The sequence below is a fragment of the Bombina bombina genome, chromosome 4, assembly GCF_027579735.1.
Source record: "Bombina bombina isolate aBomBom1 chromosome 4, aBomBom1.pri, whole genome shotgun sequence".
Taxonomy (NCBI): domain Eukaryota; kingdom Metazoa; phylum Chordata; class Amphibia; order Anura; family Bombinatoridae; genus Bombina; species Bombina bombina.
The window spans coordinates 520,329,075-520,351,046 of NC_069502.1; the positions used below are offsets into that span (position 1 = coordinate 520,329,075).

At 43.1% G+C, this 21,972-nt stretch overlaps 1 protein-coding gene across 1 annotated transcript in view; it reads left to right on the forward strand.

Annotated features, from left to right (window-relative positions):
* DDX43 (DEAD-box helicase 43) overlaps positions 1–21,972 on the forward strand; it is a 1,089,992-nt gene that overhangs the window by 42,507 nt on the left and 1,025,513 nt on the right. Inside the window, exon 3 of the mRNA XM_053712000.1 lies at positions 20,285–20,399. Within this exon, the coding sequence (XP_053567975.1) occupies positions 20,285–20,399 (115 nt within the window). The remainder of the gene's footprint in view (positions 1–20,284; positions 20,400–21,972) is intronic.

A 21,972-nucleotide genomic window follows, 5' to 3' on the forward strand; every position in this document is an offset into this window, starting at 1 on the left:
CTGGCGGTTATACGACCACGGGGCATAGCAGTGGCGCCTTATCTTAATTCAGGCGTCCACTTTCCAGTTATCCATGTCTCACACGGACATTGTGTTGGTTTTTCTGAAATCTCATGGGTGGACGGTGAACATAAAGAGTTCTCTCTTCCCTCTTATAAGAGTTTCCTTCCTAGGGACTCTGATAGACTCGGTAGAAATGAAAATATTTCTGACGGAGGTCCGAAAATCAAAACTTCGGACTCATGGTAGTGGCAATGGACAGTTCCTTTTGCCCGCCTACACCTCAGACCACTGCAACTGTGCATGCTCAAACAGTGGAATGGGGATTATACAGATTTGTCTCCTCAACTGCATCTGGACCAGGAGACCAGAGATTCTCTTCTCTGGTGGTTGTCTCAGGACCACCTTTCTCAGGGAATGTGTTTCCGCAGGCCAGAGTGGCTCATTGTAACAACAGATGCCAGCCTGCTAGGCTGGGGTGCAGTCTGGAACTCCCTGAAAGCACAAGGCTTATGGTCTCGGGAGGAATCTCTTCTCCCGATAAATATTCTAGAACCAAGAGCGATATTCAATGCGCTTCAGGCATGGCCTCAGCTTGCTGCGGCCAAATTCATCAGGTTTCAGTCGGACAACATCACGACTGTAGCTTATAACAATTGTCAAGGAGGAACAAGGAGTTCTCTAGCGATGATGGAGGTAAAAAACTGAAAAACAGGAACAGAAGAGCGCAACCGGACTCAAGTGAAGATAGATTTTAATGGGGCAACACGTTAAAACAATAAAACAGGTATTATGCGTACCAGATGTGCATAAAATATAAGCATATAAGACACAATGTCTTAGAAGTATGACGAAGTTACCGCTCCACAGGGTCCTTATCAGTAAAGCCGGGTATTGAATCCAGTCCTCTGCAAATCCTTCTGTGTGGCGTGTATGCGGCTAATCAGCTGTGATCTGCTGCGGAAGCCGGTTCCGGTTTGTACCGAAAGTCTGTAACTGTCACTGCCGATGCAGTGTCTCAGTGAAAGGAATCCTCAATGATGGAGGTAACCAAAATAATCCGATAGGCAGAGGATCACTCTTGCCATCTCTCAGCAATCCACATCCCAGGAGTAGTGAACTGGGAGGCGGATTTCCTAAGTCGTAAGACTTTTTATCTGGGGGAGTGGGAACTCCATCCGGAGGTATTTGCCCAGCTGATTCAGCTATGGGGCACACCAGGATTGGATCTGATGGCGTCCCATCAGAATGCCAAACTTCCTTGTTACGGGTCCAGGTCCCGGGATCCCAAGGTGGTACTGATAAATGCTCTTGCAGTGCCTTGGTCCTTCAATCTGGCCTATGTATTTCCTCTCCTTCTACGTCTGGTTGCCAGAATAAAGCAGGAGAGAGCTTCGGTGATTCTGATAGCGCCTGCGTGGCCACGCAGGACTTGGTATGCAGACCTAGTGGACATGTCCTTGGTTCTACCATGATCTCTGCCATTGAGGCGGGACCTTCTAATCCAAGGTCTGTTCACGCATCCAAATCTAATTTCTATGTGCCTGACTGCTTGGAGATTGAACGCCTGATTCTATCAAAGCGTGGTTTCTCTGAGTTGGTCATTGATACCCTGATTCAGGCTAGAAAGCCTGTCACCAGAAAGATCTATCATAAGATTTGGCGCAAATATCTTTATTGGTGTGAATCCAAAGGTTCGCGTGGAGTAAGTTTAGGATTCCTAGAATATTGTCTTTTCTCCAGGAAGGTTTGGAGAAGGGATTATCAGCTAGTTCTTTATAAGGACAAATATCTGCTTTGTCTATTCTTCTACACAAACGTCTGGCAGATGTCCCAGACGTTCGAGCATTTTGTCAGGCTTTGGTCAGAATCAAGCCTGTATATAAACCTGTTGCTCCGCCATGGAGCCTAAATTTAGTTCTTAAAGTTCTTCAAGGGGTTCCGTTTGAACCTATGCATTCCCTGGATATTAAGCTTCTATCTTGGAAAGTTTTGTTTTTAGTAGCTATCTCTTCGGCTCGAAGGGTTTCTGAGCTATCTGCTTTACAGTGTGATTCCCCTTATCTTATTTTCCATGCAGATAAGGTGGTTTTGCGTACCAAACCTGGGTTCCTCCCTAAGGTTGGTTCTAACAGGAATATCAATCAAGAGATTGTTGTTCCTTCACTGTGTCCTAATCCTTCTTCAAAGAAGGAACGTCTGTTGCACAATCTTGATGTGGTTTGTGCTTTCAAGTTCTACTTTCAAGCAACTAAAGATTTCCGTCGAACATCTTCATTGTTTGTTGTTTATTCTGGTAAGCGGAGAGGTCAGAAGGCTACGGCTACCTCTTTCCTTTTGACTGAAAAGCATCATCCGTTTGGCCTATGAGACTGCTGGACAGCAGCCTCCTGAAAGAATTTCTGCTCAGTCTACTAGAGCTGTGGTTTCCACATGGCTTTTAAAAAGGAGGCTTCTGTTGAACAGATTTGTAATGCGGCGACTTGGTCTTCGCTTCATACTTTTTCCAAATTTGATACTTTTGCTTCTTTGGAGGCTATTTTTGGGAGAAAGGTTCTACAGGCAGTTTTTTCCTTCCATTTAAGGTCCCTGTCTTGTCCCTCCCTTCATCCGTGTCCTAAAGCTTTGGTATTGGTATCCCACAAGTAAGGATGAATCCGTGGACTCGATACATCTTACAAGAGAAAACATAATTTATGCTTACCTGATAAATTTATTTCTCTTGTGATGTATCGAGTTCACGGCCCGCCCTGTTTATTAAGACAGGCATATATATTTTATTTTTAAACTTTGTCACCACTGCACCCTATAGTTTCTCCTTTTTCTTCCTAGCCTTCGGTCGAATGACTGGGGGGTGGAGCTAAGGGGGGAGCTATATAGGCAGCTCTGCTGTGGGTGCTCTCTCTTCCACTTCCTGTAGGGGAGGAGAATATCCCACAAGTAAGGATGAATCCATGGACTCGATACATCACAAGAGAAATAAATTTATCAGGTAAGCATAAATTATGTTTTTTAGACAATAACAAATTTGGTGTTGACTGTCTCTTTAACTCAATACGGAAAAAAAAGCCATGCAGATCAGCAGCATATGACAGATATTCAGATTAGATGCAAAAATACTTCCTGAAATTGTTTTTGGGAAGTAGGGACTATAGAAATGAATTTCAAACAGTTGCCTCTAGGTAAATGTCTACTTTCCTGGTTCTATTTGCCTTGGGCATGCAGAAGGCCTGAAACCATAATGCTCACACTTCAAGTACATTTATCTTGCACTGATGGGAAAACTTTGATTGTTTTAGATATAAAGGTAAATTAAGGTTGGTGCTTATTAATGTAATGCTTGGTAAAACTGTATAATTTCTTTTTTAAGACACGATGAGTCCACGGATCATCTTAATTACTAATGGGATATTCACCTCTTGGTCAGCAGGAGGAGGCAAAGAGCACCACAGCAGAGCTGTTAAATAGCTCCTCCCTTCCCCCCCACTATAGTCATTCTCTTTGCCTACGTTAGTGATAGGAAGAGGTAAAGTGAGGTGTTAGAAAAGATTCTTCAATCAAGAGTTTGTTATTTTAAAGTAGTGCCAGAGTGTGCTACTTTGTTCTAGGGTGTAGCTGTAGTCCATATCAGTCTCTACAGTAGAGCTTTTGGTGGCTTTAGAGCAATGGGAACTTGTGGGACATAATTCTCACTGCGCCTCCCATACTGATGCTGCCCTGACTAAGAAAACCTGAAGGATTTTTACTCAGGACTTTCGTTTCTTTCCAGGTCCATGGGAGGGAGAGGACCTCTTAAACCTGCAACCTGCCTTGCTGCCAGGCAGAAAATGAGGTAAGTGCTAACCTTTTTTCTGGGGGTAGAGATCTCAGAGAAAGTTTTGGCACTTTCTTAAATTTACATCTAACCTCATTCTAATTGTATTCAGATTCTCCTAGTTTTAACAGGGGACATTAAGGCAGTTAGGACGCAGGCACTGGCATGTTTTTCATTCCCGGTCTAATAAGACTGACTGGGTGAAAGAGTCACTATATCTGCACACAGACATTTGGCTTGCATTGTGATTTAGACATGTGGATGTCTACAGGCATAGAGGGCTGTGCAATGGTTATGTATCATCAGGTGCACAGAGGAGTCTCTACTCATGGTGGAACTAAAGGGCTGAGCAGTTTAGATGAGTGCAGACACATGTTGCTGTTCAGTTTGTCTGCTTGATCCCGGGGGGCTATAGTTTGATAATGGTGACCGGGAGAGTACATGTTTTCCTTTTTGTTCATGTACCCTTCCGGTGTGAGTGCAGTGTGTGCAGTGTTACCACGATGACAGCAGTGTTACATCTTTTAACTAGAGATGGAGCTTTACTTTTTATTTTTTTTAGTAAGGTCTAGACTTAGCTCCCGGCACCTTTACTTATACAATGGCGACCAGGAGATGACTTGGGTGACGCCCACGAGGGACGGAGTTGGTAAAAAAAACGGCGCCAATGTTTTCTTTCCTCCCTCCTGTCAGTTATGAGTATAAGATAGGAGTGGAGGATGGGTGCAGTATTGAAATATCTTCCTTTCTGTCACTTCCGGTTATCGGAAGACACTAAGGAATTTCTGTCTAAATGATGGCGCTTCAGTCAGGGCTATTATGTGCTCAGTTTTTGGGTATAGGCAGGCTGTCTGATGCCTCAGTAGCGTCCTTCAGAACAAGCTGAGATATTGATAGGGTTCTGCAATTCCCTCATACATCTTCAATGTTCGACCTAGTGCAAATAAAGATGTTACTTTCTCTTGTAAGGTGTATCCAGTCCACGGATCATCCATTACTTGTGGGATATTCGCATTCCCAACAGGAAGTTGCAAGAGGAAACCCACAGCAGAGCTGCAATATAGCTCCTCCCCTAACTGTCATAGCCAGTCATTCTCTTGCAACTCTCAACAAGCAAGGAGGTCGTAAGAGAGAGTGGTTAAATATAGCTAGTTTATTTTCTTCAATCAAATGTTTGTTATTTTTAAATAGTTCCGGAGTTGTGCTATTTTATCTCAGGCAGTACATAGAAGAAGAATCTGCCTGAGGTTTCTATGATCTTAGCAGGTTGTAACTAAGATCCATTGCTGTTCTCACATATGTCTGAGGGGATTACACAGATGAGGTAAAACTTCAGCGAGAGAATGGCGTGCAGTTTATTCTGCTATCAGGTATGTGCAGTTATAATTTCTCTTACTTGGTGTATTCAGTCCACGGATTCATCCTTACTTGTGGGATATTCTCAATCCCTACAGGAAGTGGCAAAGAGAGCACACAGCAAAGCTGTCCATATAGCTCCCCTCAGGCTCCGCCCCCCCAGTCATTCTCTTTGCCGCTCTAACTAGTAGCATCTCCACGGGGGTGGTAAAGAGTATGTGGTGTTTAGTTTAGTTTTTTATTCTTCTATCAAGAGTTTGTTATTTTAAAATAGTGCCGGCTTGTACTATTTACTCTGCAGCAGAAAATGATGAAGATTTCTGCCGAGAGGAATATGATTTTAGCACCAGTAACTAAAATCCATTGCTGTTCCCACGCAGGACTGTTGAAACCAGAGAACTTCAGTTGGGGGGAACAGTTTGCAGGCTTAACTGCTTCAGGTATGATCAGTCATTTTTCTAACAAGACCAAGTAATGCTAGAAGACTGATAGAAATCCCCATGTGGGAAGGGAAGGTAAGCCATTTTCTGAGACTCAGTATAGAAGGATGGCTTATTTTATAGGGCTTAAATCACTGGTGGACACTGTTATGGGTAAAATCGATTATTTTTTAATATAATCTGATGTTTGCACAAGTGTTTATCATGTTTGGAACACTTTTTAGGGGTTTTATACGCCTGGCATAATTTTAGACACCTAATTTGGCTTAGGAAGGCCTCACAACTCCGGAGTGAAGAGGGAGAGGGCCTAATTTTCGCGCCTCAGTTGCGCAGTTATTTTACAAGATAGCTTCATGCAGCTTCACATGTAGAGTCCAGAGATTGCAGGAGGACTACAGGGAGGTTTATTTTTGTTCCAAAACGAATCCCCAAGGAGGGTAGTGTGTTAAACTGGTGGCCAGCTTCAATTTGCTCCGGTTTGGGCAATAAGGGGTTAATTGACTTGAAACTTGGTGTGCAATCCTTTCAAAGCATTGGGATCATATGGTGTAAATTTCATAAAGATCGGATGTTTTTTTGAGATTTGGTAAAAAAGTGTGTGCAGTTTATTATTTAAAGGCACAGTAACGTTTTTTCAAAAAGTGTATTTTTCTGTATTTGAGTGCTATCTAATTCTGTCTAACATGTCTGAGCCTACTGATAGACCTTGTTCTATGTGTTTAAAAGCCATGGCGGTACCCCCATTGCATTTGTGTTTAAAGTGTGCTAAGGTATCTAAACATTTTAATGACCATGCATTGACACTTAAAAATGTAGCCCAAGATGATTCTTTGATGGAAGGTAATGAGGATAGTCCTCCTTCCTCTCCCCATGTGTCGACACCAGTTACGCCCGCGCAAGCGTTGCCTAGTACCGCATTGGCCCCTATTACTTTACAACAATTAGTAGCAGTAATGGATAATTGACTTGCAGCATTTTTATCCAAACTGCCGGTTTTTCCAAAAAAGCGCGATAGCTCAGTTTTAAATACAGAGGATGAGCAATCTGAAGCTTTGGATAATTTATCTGTAGTACCCTCACAAAACTCAGAAGTAGCAGTGAGGGACGGTCTGTCTGAGGGAGAAATTTCTGACACAGGAAAAGTTTCTCAGCGGGCAGAGTCAGATTCCTTAGCGTTTAAATTTAAGCTGGAACACCTCCGCGTCCTGCTCAAGGAGGTTTTAGCTACGCTGGATGATTGTGACCCCACGGTGGTCCCAGAAAAATTGTGTAAAATGGACAGGTTTTTAGAGGTCCCTGTATACACTGAGGCATTTCCGATACCAAAGAGACTGGCGGATATTGTGCCTAAGGAGTGGGAGAGACCAGGTGTACCCTTTGTTCCCCCACCTATCTTTAAGAAAATGTTCCCCATAAATGACCCCAGGCGGGGACGCGTGGCAGACGGTCCCCAAGGTAGAGGGGCTGTTTCAACACTTGCTAAGCGTACAACTATACCAATAGAGGACAGTTGTGTTTTCAAAGATCCTATGGATAAAAAATTGGAAGGTTTGCTTAAGAAAATTTTTGTTCAGCAAAGTTTTTCTTCTTCAACCAATTGCCTGCATTATTCCAGTAACTACTGCAGCGGCTTTTTGGTTCGAGGCCCTGGAGGAGTCGCTCCAGAGGGAGACTTCATATGATGAGGTCATGGATAGAATTCATGCTCTAAAGCTGGCTAATTCTTTTATCACTGATGCCGCTCTCCATTTAGCTAAGCTAGCGGGAAAAACTCAGGTTTTGCCATCATGGCGCGAAGAGCGCTTTGGCCCAAATCGTGGTCGGCTGATGTGTCGTCCAAAACGAAATATTCCCTTCAAGTGGAAAACCCTATTTGGCCCAGAGCTGAAAGAAATTATTTCAGAAATCACTGGGGGCAAGGGCCATGCCCTGCCACAAGATAGGCCGTTTAAGGCCAAAAACAAGGCTAATTTTAGCTCCTTTTGCAACTTCAGGAGCGGACCTGCCACAACCTCTGCTGCCGCAAAGCAAGATAACGCTTCCCAGCCCAAAGCAACTTGGAACCCCTGCAGGGCTGGAATAAGGGTAAACAGGCCAAGAAGCCTGCTCCTGCTACCAAGACAGCATGAGGGGGTAGCCCCCGATCCGGGATCGGTTCGAGTAGGGGGCAGACTTTCTCTCTTCGCTCAGGCTTGGGCAAGAGATGTTCCAGATCCCTGGTCATTAGAAATAGTTGCTCAGGGGTATCTTCTAGAATTCAAGGATTCTCCCCCAAGGGGAAGGTTCCACATTTCTCATTTGTCTTCAGACCAAATAAGGAAACAGGCGTTCTTACGCTGTGTAGAAGATCTGCTAAAGATGGGAGTGATACACCCAGTTCCAATTGTAGAACAAGGACTGGGCTTTTACTCAAACTTGTTTGTAGTTCCCAAAAAGGAGAGAACTTTCAGGCCAATCCTGGATCTAAAAATTCTAAACATTACCAGTTCGTGGCCCTTCCTTTTCGAGTTGGCCACCACTCCCAGAATTTTCACAAAGGTGCTAGGGTCCCTTCTAGCGGTACTAAGACCGCGGGGCATTGCAGTAGCACCTTACCTAGACGACATATTAATACAGGCGTCGTCCTTTCACAGAGCCAAGGCTCATACGGACATCATTCTGGCTTTTCTAAGGTCTCACGGGTGGAAGGTGAACGTAGAAAAGAGTTCTCTGTCCCCCTCACAAGGGTTCCTTTCCTGGGAACACTAATAGTAGAAATGAAAATCTTTCTGACAGAGGTCAGGAAGTCAAAACTGCTGAATACTTGCCGAGTTCTTCATTCCATTCCTCTGCCTTCCGTGGCTCAGTGCATGGAAGTAATTGGTTTAATGGTTGCGGCAATGGACGTAGTCCCTTTTGCCCGAATTCATCTCAGACCACTGCAGCTGTGCATGCACAAACAGTGGAATGGAGATTATGCAGATTTGTCTCCTCAAGTACAAATGGACCAGAAAACCAGACACACTCTTCTCTGGAGGTTGTATCAAGATCACCTGTCTCAGGGAATGAGTCTCCGCAGACCGGAGTGGATCATTGTCACGACCGATGCCAGTCTGTTAGGCTGGGGTGCGGTCTGGAACTCCCTGAAGGCTCAGGGACTATGGTCTCGGGAAGAATTTCTTCTTCCGATATAAACATTTTGGAGTTGAGAGCGATATTCATTACGCTCCAGGTGTGACCTCAACTAGCGGAGGCCAAATTCATCAGATTTCAGTCGGACAACATCACGACTGTAGCGTACATCAATCATCAGGGAGGAACAAAATGTTCCCTAGCGATGAAGGAAGTATCCAAGATCATCAAATGGGCGGAGGATCACTCCTGCCATCTATCTGCAATTCACATCCCAGGGGTAGACAACTGGGAGGCAGATTTTCTAAGTCGTCAGACTTTCCATCCAGGGGAGTGGGAACTCCACCTGGAGGTTTTTGCTCAGCTGACTCAGCTATGGGGCATTCCAGAATTGGATCTGATGGCGTCCCGTCAGAACACCAAACTTCCCCTTTATGGATCCAGATCCAGGGATCCCAAGGCGGCATTGATAGATGCATTAATAGCGCCTTGGTCGTTCAGTCTAGCTTATGTCTTTCCACCGTTTCCTCTTCTCCCTCGGCTAGTAGCCAGAATCAAACAGGAGAAGGCTTCGGTAATTCTGATAGCGCCTGCGTGGCCACGCAGGACTTGGTATGCAGACCTAGTGGACATGTCATCGGTCCCACCATGGAAACTGCCATCGAGGCAGGATCTTCTAATTCAAGGTCCTTTCAAGCATCCAAATCTAGTTTCTCTGCAACTGACTGCTTGGAGACTGAACGCTTAATTCTAGCTAAGCGTGGTTTCTTTGAATCAGTTATAGACACTCTGATACAGGCCAGAAAGCCTGTCACCAGGAAAATTTACCATAAGATATGGCTGAAATATCTTTGTTGGTGTTAAATCCAAGGATTACTCGTGGAGTAAGATTAGGATTCCAAGGATATTGTCTTTTCTCCAAGAAGGATTGGAGAAGGGTCTGTCAGCTAGTTCCTTAAAGGGACAGATATCTGCTCTGTCTGTTCTGTTACATTAGCGTCTGGCTGCTGTACCAGACGTTCAGGTGTTTGCACAGGCCCTAGTCAGAAACAAGCCTGTTTACAAGCCTGTGGCTCCTCCATGGAGTCTAAATTTAGTTCTTTCAGTTCTTCAAGGGGTTCCGTTTGAACCTTTGCATTCCATAGATATTAAGTTTTTATCTTGGAAAGTTTTGTTTTTAGTAGCCATTTCTTCTGCTTGAAAAGTTTCTGAATTGTCTGCTTTGCAGTGTAATTCACCCTATCTGGTGTTCCATGCAGATAAGGTTGTTTGGCGCACCAAACCTGGTTTCCAAAAGTGGTTTCTAATAAGAATATTAACCAGGAAATCATTGTTCCTTCTCTGTGTCCTAATCCAGTTTCTAAGAAGGAACGACTTTTACACAATCTTGACGTGGTTCGTGCTTTAAAATTCTATTTAAAAGCAACTAAAGATTTGAGACAAACATCATCCTTGTTTGTTGTCTATTCTGGTAAGAGGAGAGGTCAGAAAGCGACTGCTACCTCTTTTTCCTTTTGGCTGAAAAGCATCATCCGTTTGGCTTATGAGACTGCGGGACTGCAGCCTCCTGAACGAATCACAGCTCATTCCACTAGAGCTGTGGCTCCCACATGGGCTTTCAAGAATGAGGCTTCTGTTGAACAGATTTGTACGGCAGCGACTTGGTCTTCACTGCATACATTTGCCATATTTTACAAATTCGATACTTTCGCTTCTTCGGAGGCTATTTTTGGGAGAAAGGTTTTGCAAGCAGTGGTGCCTTCTGTTTAGGTTACCTGACTTGTTCCCTCCCTTCATCCTTTTGCTTTGGTATTGGTATCCCACAAGTAAGGATGAATCCGTGGACTGAATACACCAAGTAAGAGAAAACAGAATTTATGCTTACCTGATAAATTACTTTCTCTTAGGTGTATTCAGTCCACGGCCCGCCCTGACATTTAAGTCAGGTTCAAATTTAATTTTTAATAACTACAGTCACCACTGCACCCTATGGTTCTCCTTTTTTCCTAACCATCGGTCGAATGACTGGGGGGGCGGAGCCTGAGGGGAGCTATATGGACAGCTTTGCTGTGTGCTCTCTTTGCCACTTCCTGTAGGGATTGAGAATATCCCACAAGTAAGGATGAATCCGCAGACTGAATACACCGTAAGAGAAAGTAATTTATCAGGTAAGCATAAATTCTGTTTTTTTCTAGAGATGGAAAACACTAGAAAATGCTGCTGATACCGGATTAATGTAAGTTAAGCCTGAATACAGTGATTTAATAACGACTGGTATCATGCTTACTCCCAGGGGTAATACCCTTATGATATTTACAATATAAAACGTTTGCTGGCATGTTTAATCGTTTTTATATATACTTTGGTGATAAAACTTTATTGGGGCCTAGTTTTTTCCACATGGCTGGCTTAAATTTTGTCTAGAAACAGTTTCCTGAGGCTTTTCACTGTGTTACTATGAGTGGGAGGGGCCTATTTTAACTTTTTGTGTGCAGTTAAAATTACAAACTAAGGCCCTCTGAATGCTATAGGACATCTCTAAAGGCCCCAAAGGCTTTCCAAAGTCGTTTATTGGGGAAGGTAGGGCTACAGCTTGCTGTGGCAGTTGGTTGTGACTGTTAAAAAAAAAAACGGATCAAAAAAACGAAATAGACGTTTTTTTTAACTAAGGGGTTAATCATCCATTTGCAAGTGGGTGCAATGCTCTGCTAGTCTATTACATACACTGTAAAAATTTCGTTTGATTTGCATTTTTTCACTGTTTTTCAAATTGTGACAAAATTTGTTTCTCTTAAAGGCACAGTACCATTTTTTATATTTGCTTGTTAACTTGATTTAAAGTGTTTTCCAAGCTTGCTAGTCTCATTGCTAGTCTGTATAAGCATGTCTGACATAGAAGAAACTCCTTGTTCATTATGTTTAAAAGCCATGGTGGAACCCCCTCTTAGAATGTGTACCAAATGTACTGGTTTCATTTTAGGCAATAAAGATCATTTTCTGTCTTTTTTTAAAAAAAATTTTATCACCAGAGGAATCTGACGAGGGGGATGTTATGCCGACTAACTTTCCCCACGTGTCAGACCCTTTGACTCCCGCTTAAGGGACTCACGCTCAAATGGCGCCAAGTACATCTAGGGCGCCCATAGCGTTTACTTTACAAGACATGGCGGCAGTCATGGATAATACACTGTCAGCGGTATTAGCCAGACTACCTGAACTTAGAGGTAAGCGAGATAGCTCTGGGGTGAGACAAAATGCAGAGCATACTGAAGCTTTAAGAACCATGTCTGATACTGCCTCACAATATGCAGAAGCTGAGGAAAGAGAGCTTCAGTCAGTGGGTGATGTTAATGACTCAGGAAGATACCTGATTCTAATATTTCTACATTTAAATTTAAGCTTGTACTAAATACTTGCAGTGCCGGTGTGTACTGATGTTTTTCCAATACCTAAAAGGTTTACAAAAATTATTAATAAGGAATGGGATAGACCAGGTGTGCCGTTCCCTTCCCCTCCTATTTTTAGAAAAATGTTTCCAATAGACGCCACCACACGGGACTTATGGCAGACAGTCCCTAAGGTGGAGGGAGCAGTTTCTACTCTAGCAAAGCGTACTACTATCCCTGTCGAGGACAGTTGTGCTTTTTTAGATCCAATGGATAAAAAATTAGGTTACCTTAAGAAAATATTTATTCAACAAGGTTTTATCCTACAGCCCCTTGCATGCATTGCCCCTGTCACTGCTGCTGCGGCGTACTGGTTTGAGTCTCTGGAAGAGGCTTTACAGGTAGCGACTCCATTGGATGACATACTTGGCAAACTTAGATCACTTAAGCTAGCCAATTCTTTTATTTCTGATGCCATTGTTCATTAGACTAAACTAACGGCTAAGAATTCTGGTTTTGCTATACAGGCGCACAGAGCGCTATGGCTTAAATCATGGTCAGCTGACGTGACTTCAAAATCTAAGCTACTTAACACTCCATTCAAGGGGTAGACCCTATTCGGGCCTGGTTTGAAGGAGATTATTGCTGATATCACTGGAGGAAAAGGTCATGCCCTTCCTCAGGACAGGTCCAAATCTAGGGCCAAACAGTCTAATTTTCGTGCCTTTCAAAACTTCAAGGCAGGTGCGGCATCAACTTCCTCTAATAATAAACAAGAGGGAACTTTTGCTCAATCCAAGACGGTCTGGAGACCAAACCAGACCTGGAAAAAAGGTAAGCAGGTCAAAAAAGCCTGCTGCTGCCTCTAAGACAGCATGAAGGAACGGCCCCCTATCCGGTAACGGATCTAGTAGTGGGCAGACTTTCACTCTTCGCCCAGGCGTGGGCAAGAGATGTTCAGGATCCCTGGGCGTTGGAAATTATATCCCAGGGATATCTTCTGGACTTCAAAGCTTCCCCCCCAAAAGGGAGATTTCACCTTTCACAATTATCTGCACACCAGATAAAGAGAGAGGCATTCTTACACTGTGTACGAGACCTCCTAGTTATGGGAGTGAACAGGAACAGGGTTTTTACTCAAATCTGTTTGTGGTTCTCAAAAAAGAGGGAACCTTCAGACCAATTTTGGATCTAAAGATCTTAAACAAATTCCTCAAAGTTCCGTCGTTCAAGATGGAAACTATTCGTACCATCCTACCACTGATCCAGGAGGGTCAATATATGACTACAGTGGATCTAAAGGATGCTTATCTTCACATTCCAATACACAAAGATCATCATCGGTTTCTCAGGTTTGCCTTTCAAGACGGGCATTACCAGTTGTAGCTCTTCCCTTTGGATTAGCTACAGCCCCAAGAATCTTTACAAAGGTTCTAGGGTCGCTTATGGCGGTCCTAAGGCCGCGGGGCATAGCGGTAGCCCCTTATTTAGACGACATCCTGATACAGGCGTCAAACTTGCAAATTGCCAAGTCTCATACGGATGTAGTACTGGCATTTATGAGGTCGCATGGGTGGAAAGTGAACGAGGAAAAGAGTTCTCTATCCCCACTCACAAGAGTTTCCTTTCTAGGGACTCTGATAGATTCTATAGAAATGAAAATTCACCTGACGGAGTCCAGGTTATCAAAGCTTCTAAATTTCTGCCGGGTTCTTCATTCCATTCCGCGCCCTTCGTTGGCTCAGTGTATGGAAGTAATCGGCTTAATGGTAGCAGCAATGGACATAGTGCCGTTTGCACGCTTACATCTCAGACCGCTGCAACTATGCATGCTCAGTCAGTGGAGCGGGGATTACACAGATTTGTCCCCTCAACTGAATCTGGACCAAGAGACCAGGGATTCTTTTCCCTGGTAGCTATCTCTGGTCCATCTGTCCAAAGGTATGACCTTTCGCAGGCTAGATTGGACAATTGTAACAACAAATGCCAGCCTTCTAGGTTGGGGTGCAGTTTGGAACTCCGTGAAGGCTCAGGGATCGTGGACTCAGGAGGAGTCTCTCCTTCCAATAAATATTCTGGAACTAAGAGCGATATTCAAGGCTCTTCAGGCTTGGCCTCAGTTAGCAACTCTGAGGTACATCAGATTTCAGTCGGACAACATCACGACTGTAGCTTACATCAACCATCAAGGGGGAACAAGAAGTTCCCTAGAAATGTTAGAAGTTCAAAAATAATTCGCTGGGCGGAGATTCACTCTTGCCACCTATCAGCTATCCATATCCCAGGTGTAGAGCACTGGGAGGCGGATTTTCTAAGTCGTCCGACTTTTCATCCGGGAGAGTGGGAACTCCATCCGGAGGTATATGCACAACTGATTCATCTTTGGGGCAAACCAGAACTGGATCTCATGGCGTCTCGCCAGAACGCCAAGCTTCCGTGTTACGGATCCAGGTCCAGGGATCCCAAGGCGACACTGATAGATGCTCTAGCAGCGCCCTGGTCTTTCAACCTGGCTTATGTGTTTCCACCGTTTCCTCTGCTCCCTCGACTGATTGCCAAGATCAAGCAGGAGAGAGCATCAGTGATTCTGATAGCACCTGCGTGGCCACGCAGGACCTGGTGTGCAGATCTAGTGGACATGTCATCCTTTCCACCATGGTCTCTGCCTCTGAGACAGGACCTTCTACTTCAGGGTCCTTCCAACCATCCAAATCTAATTTCTCTGCGGCTGACTGCCTAGAGATTGAACGCTTGATTTTATCAAAGCGTGGCTTCTCCGAGTCAGTTATTGATACCTTAATACGGGCACGAAAGCCTGTCACCAGGAAAATTTACCATAAGGTATGGCGTAGATATCTTTATTGGTGTGAATCCAAGGGTTACTCATGGAGTAAGGTCAGGATTCCTAGGATATTATCTTTTCTCCAAGAAGGTTTGGAAAAAGGATTGTCAGCTAGTTAAGCGTCTGGCAGATGTTCCAGACCTTCAGGCATTTTGTCAGGCTTTAGTTAGAATCAAGCCTATGTTTAAACCGGTTGCTCCACCATGGAGCTTAAACTTGGTTCTTAAGGTTCTTCAAGAAGTTCCGTTTGAACCTCCTCTTCATTCCATAGATATCAAACTTTTATCTTGGAAAGTCCTTTTTTTGGTAGCTATTTCCTCGGCTCGTAGAGTCTCCCGAGTTATCTGCCTTACAATGTGATTCTCCTTATCTGACTTTTCATACGGATAAGGTAGTCCTGCGTACCAAATCTGGGTTTTTACCTAAGGTGGTATCTAACAAGAATATCAATCAAGAGATTGTTGTTCCATCCTTGTGTTTCACAATCTGGACGTGGTCCGTGCTTTAAAGTTTTTACTTACAAGCTACTAAAGATTTTCGTCAAACATCTGCTTGGTTTGTTGTCTTCTCTGGACAGAGGAGAGATCAAAAGGCTTCGGCAACCTCTCCTTCTTTTTGGCTAAGAAGCTTAATCCGCTTAACCTATGAGACTGCTGGACAGCAGCCTCCTGAAAGGATTACAGCTCATTCCACTAGAGCTGTGGCTTCCACTTGGGCCTTTAAAAATGAGGCTTCTGTTGAACAGATTTGCAAGGCGGCGACTTGGTCTTCACTTCATACTTTTTCAAAATTTTGCAAATTTGATACTTTTGCTTCTTCGGAGGCTATATTTGGGAGAAAGGTTTTACAGGCAGTGTTTCCTTCCATTTAAGTTTCTGCCTTGTCCCTCCCTTCATCCGTGTACTTTAGCTTTGGTATTGGTATCCCACAAGTAATGGATGATCCGTGGACTGTATACACCTTACAAGAGTAAACACAATTTATGCTTACCTGATAAATTTATTTCTCTTGTGGTGTATCCAGTCCACGGCCCGCCCTGTCATTTTAAGGCAGGTAATTTTTAAATTTAAACTAACAGTAACCACTGCACCCTATGGTTCCTCCTTTCTCGGCTTGTTTTCGGTCGAATGACTGGCTATGACAGTTAGGGGAGGAGCTATATTGCAGCTCTGCTGTGGGTTTCCTCTTGCAACTTCCTGTTGGGAATGAGAATATCCCACAGTTAATGGATGATCCGTGGACTGGATACACCACAAGAGAAATACATTTATCAGGTAAGCATAAATTGTGTTTTTTAACTTTAAAGAGACAGTGTCACTTGCTATATGTTGAGTTTTATTAGCAACTGATTACGTTTTTAATTCATTATTCTGCTTTATGTGAGGCAGGTTGATTAATGAAGTGCGCATTACTGTTTTTTATCCCACATGCAGTACCCTGCTTTTCCTTGCAATTTCCATCTGGAATTGCTGCACAAGACATTGCTTATTTAATGTCATGGCAATGTTTATGAACAGCAATGTTGACATACTAATTTACTTGCTTCTGCACTCAGAAATAAGAAATTACTTTTAAATTTTTTAAGAGACAGTCATATGCAGTGCCCTGCGGCTCCTTGCAATTCCCATCTGGAATTGCTGCACGAGACATTGCTTATTTTAATGTCATGGCAAAGTTTATGAACAGCAATGTTGACATACTAATTTACTTGCTTCTGCACACAGAAATGAGAAATTACTTTTACATTTTAAAGAGACAGTCGCATGCAGTGCCCTGCGGTTCCTTGCAATTCCCATCTGGAATTGCTGCACAAGACATTGCTTCTTTAATGTCATGGCGATATCTATAAACCGCTATATTGACATGCTAATTTAGCTTGCTTCTGCACACAGAAATACTTTACTTTTAACATTTTAAAGAGACAGTAAAATTTTTTAATAAAAAAAAATTCACTTTTTTCTGAAATTACTCCTTCAAGGGCGTTTGCTGTTTAGGAGTCTGTGGAAGCTCACATGCAGTGCCCTGCGCTTCCTCTCACACTCCACCCGGAGTTGCTCTGCATTTCATGCATTATATGTTTTTACCACGTGGTAGACAACATTTCTAGAGGAATTATTTTCAATCATTTAGGGTGATTGATTCAGTAGTGGCTATTACAAATGGTGTAATCTATTCTAGTGCATCCAGTAAGTCACAAGGAATGGAAGAAACCGCATTCCCTATATTTAATATGATGTTTCCCATAGCCGACTCGGGATGGAGTAGTTTCCAGCTTAGCTAAGAGAACTTCTATACCCTTAGAGGAGAGTTGGGTTTTTCAAAGATCCTATGGACAAAAAATTAGAAAAGGGATGTACACCAGGGTTTCCAAGGCAACCCGCTGTGTACTTTGCTACCGTCACTAGTGAGACAGCATATTGGTTTGATGCGTCGTTTGATGCTACTAAGTCAGAAACTCCCCTGGATAAACTCCAGGATTGGATATAAGCTTTCAAATTGGCTAATTCCTTTGTTTCAAATTCTTCCCTTCAAGTTTTCAAACTGGGAGCATAGATTTCAGGTTTCTCTGTTACAGCTCTCAGAGTCTTATGGTTAGAACCTTGTTCTACGGATGTATGCTCTAAGTCTAAGCTTTTAGCGATTCCTTACAAGGGGAGGACCTTGTTGGGACCTGGCTTGACGGAAATGATCACTTGAAATTTAAATATTTTAAAAAACAAAACAAAAAAACAAAAACAAATAGCCTGCTGTTGAATCAAAGACAGCATGAAGGACATGCCCCGATCCGGGATCGGATCTTGTAGGGGGCAGTCTTTCTGTCTTCGCTCAGGCTTGGGTTCGAGATGTTCAGAATCCCTGGGCAATAGCAAATAGTGTCCCAGGGATTAGAATTAGAGGTCAAAAGTTTCCTTCCAGAGGCAGGTTTCTGTTTTCGAGATTATCTGCAGATCAGACAAAAGGAGAGGCGTTCTTACACTGCGTAGGAGACCTCTCAGTCCTGGGAGTGATTGTTCCAGTTCCATTACAGGTACAGTGTCTGTGTTTTTTTTTTTTTATCCCAAACTGTTTGTGGTTCCCAAAAAAGAGGGAACCTTCAGATCACTTTTTAGATCTCAAGAGTCTAAACAAATGTCTTAGTGTACCGTTCTTCAAGATGGAGACTTTTCGTTCCATTCTTTCCTTGATCCAAGAGGGTCAATTTATGAATCATCTCAAGTTCTAAGGTTTGCCTTCTGGACAAACTTTTCCTTTCGGTCTTGCCACATCTCTGTTTTCACAAAGGCTCTGGGATCGCTGTTGGCAGTGCTTCAATTACGGGGCATTGCAGTGGCGCCCTATCTGGACAACATTCTAGTCCAGACATCCTTACGGCAAGCAAGAGTTCACACGGACATGGTGTTATCCTTCCCGTGATTTCACGGGTGGAAGGTACATTTGGAAAAGAGTTCCTTAGTCTTAAGCACAAGGGTATCTTTCTTGAGAACCTTAATAGATTTCATATCAATGACAAATTTTCTGACAGAATGTCAGGAACTCAGAGATTATCGATACTTGTCTTGTCATTCAGTCCACTCCTCGGCCTTCAGTGGCTCAGTGCATAGAGGTAATCGGGCTGATGGTGGCGGCAATGGTCATCATCCCGTTTGCTCGGTTCCATCTCAGACCTCTGCAGTTAAGCATGCTCAGGCAATGGATCGGAGATTATACAGATTTGTCTCCTCCCAGGGGTCGACAACTGGGAGACGGTTTTCCTGAACAGAAGGACTTGTCATCCGGGGGAGTGGGAACTCCATCCGGAAGTGTTATCTCTGCCACCTTGGAGACTTCAGTTGCGGAAGGACTTTCTAATTCAAGTGCCCCTCCTTCATCCGAATCTTGTTTATCTGAAACTGACTGCTTGGAGATTGAACGTTTATTATTATCCAAGAGGGGTTTTTATGAGTCGGTCATTGAGACCATGATTCAGGCTCGTTAGCCTGTCACTAGAAAAAATATAATAAGATATGACGTAAATATCTCTATTGGTGTGAATTCACAGGCTACTCATGGAGTAGAGTTAGGATTCCTAGAATTTTGTCTTTTCTCTGAGAGGGTTTGGAGAAAGGGTTTATCGTCAAGTTCCCTAAAGGATCAAATCTCTGTCTTTATCTATTTTGTTACCCAAAAGTCTGGCAGTTGTCCCAGATGTACAATCATTTTGTCAGGCCTTGATCAGGCCTGTGTTGAAACCAGTTACTCCTCCTTGGAGTCTAAATTTAGTTCTCTGAATTCTTCAAGGGGCTCCATTTGAGCCTCTGCATTCCTTGGATATTACGTTTTTATCTTGGAAAGTTTTATTTCTTGTTAATCTTCTGCTTGGAGAGTGTCAGAGCTCTCGACATTACAGTATGAGTCTCCTTATCTTATTTTCCATTCAAATAAGGTGGTTTTCCGTACTAAATTAGGATTTCTTCCTAAGGTTGTTTCTGATCGGAACATTAATCAGGAGATTGTTGTTCTTTTCTTGTGTCCTAATCCTTCTTCTCAGAAGGAAAAACTTTTGCACAATTGGACGTGGACCGTGCTTTATGGTTTGACCTGCAGGTGACTAAGGACTGTCGTCAGTCTTCTTCTTTGTTTGTGGTTTCTCTGGAAACGCAAGGGACAGAAAGCTATGGCTACTTCTCTTTCTTTTGACTGAAGAGTATCATATGTTTTGCACATGAGACTGCTGTACAGCAGCCTCCCGGGAGAGATACGGCTCATTCCATGAGGCCTGTTGCTTCCTCATGGGTGTTCAAAAATTCAGCTTCTGTGGCACAGTCTTGCAAGTTCTATAAATTTGTCACTTTTGTCTCGGCTGCGGCTGCTTTTGGGAGAAAGGTTCTTCAAGCAGTGGTGCCTTCCGTTTAGGTTCCCTGTCTTGTCCCTCCCGTATCATCTGTGTACTCTAGCTTGGGTATTGAATCCCATTAGTAATTAAGATGATCCGTGGACTCATCGTGTCTTAAAAAAGAAAATGTATGCTTACCTGATAAATGTATTTCTTTTTTGACACGATGAGTCCACGGCCCGCCCTGTTCTTTTAGACAGGTTGTGGGTTATTGTAAACTTCAGACACCCCCCTGCACCTTGGCTTTTTCTTTCTCTTCCTAACTTCGGTCGAATTACTGGAGTGGGAGGGAAGGGAGGAGCTATTTAACAGCTCTGCTGTGGTGCTCTTTGCCTCCTCCTGCTGACCAGGAGGTGAATATCCCATTTAGTAATTAAGATGATCCGTGGACTCATCGTGTCAAAAAAGAAATACATTTATCAGGTAAGCATAAGTTTTCTTTTTTTTTTTTGTTTCTTTAAGATTTTCAGTGGAGATTATGATGCAGAAATCAAGATTTTTGGGAGCATTGAGCAACAAAATAAGGCTAAAACCTTAATTGAAGATATTGTTGAAGGACGTGAAAGATCAGAAAGAGGTGATATATGTAATAACTTTGATCCAGATCCATATTTTCATTCTAAGGTGGTGAGAGTCCACAATTCCTTGTGGGTATTCATTTCCTGGCCACCAGGAGGACACAAAGACCCCCACACCAGTATCCCTCCAACTTCCCCTTCCATCCCAGTGGTTCTTTACATTGTCAAGGAGAAGGCAATGATAGAGGTGTTAAGCATTTAATGAAGAATTGAGGGATATTAATCCCATATTTTTCCCTCTTAGAATAATTCCTGGAAAAGAGGCCTTTAGGAGAGTACCTGGCTGTGCAATGTAAATCTCCTCTAAGGAGTTTTGGTCACAAGCCAACAACATGTGTTGCTGGGACATTTCCTTTAGCTTCCTCCTTTTTGCCAATGAAGATGTACTCCCTCAGTATGTTACAGCACTGCATGGGCAATCTGCTGGACCTGCATACTGTTTGCAGGTACTAACCCATTAGCTGCCCCTGAATTCCCCTGCATCCCCCTTTGCTTTTTACTGATTAGGCAAATATATAATATTTGAAGCTATGTGAAGTGTTTCAGTGCCACTTAAAGATATTGCCACACTTGGTCTGCTGTTTTAACCTTCTGGGTAATTTTCTGCACGGTGACTGCTTATCTCGCTGAGGGAGTGCTAACCCGGCACAAGGGGACCTATATATGTGTAATGCGCATAGTGGGGACAGAGCGCAGCGTGGGAGACAAAGTTGCACCAGAGCGGTCAGTGTTAAAAATAGTTTTCCCGCCTCAAGAGGGTTTACACACTCTTCTCCTCCCTTTCCTCATCCTATCTGGTGGCGGCCTTCACCTGCAGTTACACTTCTCTGTTTAGTGCTGGCTACTGGAAGGGGTAAGATAATCTTGCACAAAGAGCACACTTCTTTGTTTAGCGCTGGCTACTGGAGGGGAGAAAGCTTTATTATCTTGTGTATTGTTACTGGGAATGCTTCTTTTTTTTTTTTTTTTTTTTTTACATTTTTATTAAAGAAATTGAGATATAGATATACAGAAGAAAAATAAACACAAAATACACAGACATATTGTTGCTCATTCGTTACAGAGTAGTAGACATTGTATACTATTTCTTTCATGTAATTGGCAAGAGTCCATGAGCTAGTGAAGTACAGGTATACCTCACTTTACAGCGCTTCACTTTACAGCGCTTCGCTAATACAGCGCTTTGTGGAGCTTAAGTTCAACCTTCAAGGATTTTGGAACAATTCTGTAATCTTCGGGAGTTTGCGAAAAAAGGTACTGGCACCATTTTGTTATGATTAGTTCACTCTGTTTACAGCATTACAGTGCAATCTGTGTCTTATTGTTATAGTCTGGCAGATTTTACTACAGTAATTGTCACTATTTTACAGGTACAGTATTTATTGAATACTGTGCTTTGCTAGTGTTAAACTAAACTTAGCCCTATTGCACCCCTAATATATGTTAGTTTAAACAGGTTTTCAAGTTTTTAAATACACTGGCAAGTGAAAAGAAAGCTAAAACTGCCTTGTTTCACTTTAAGGCGGTTTTCACTTTACAGCGGGGCTCCGGTCCCTAACCCGCTATATGAGC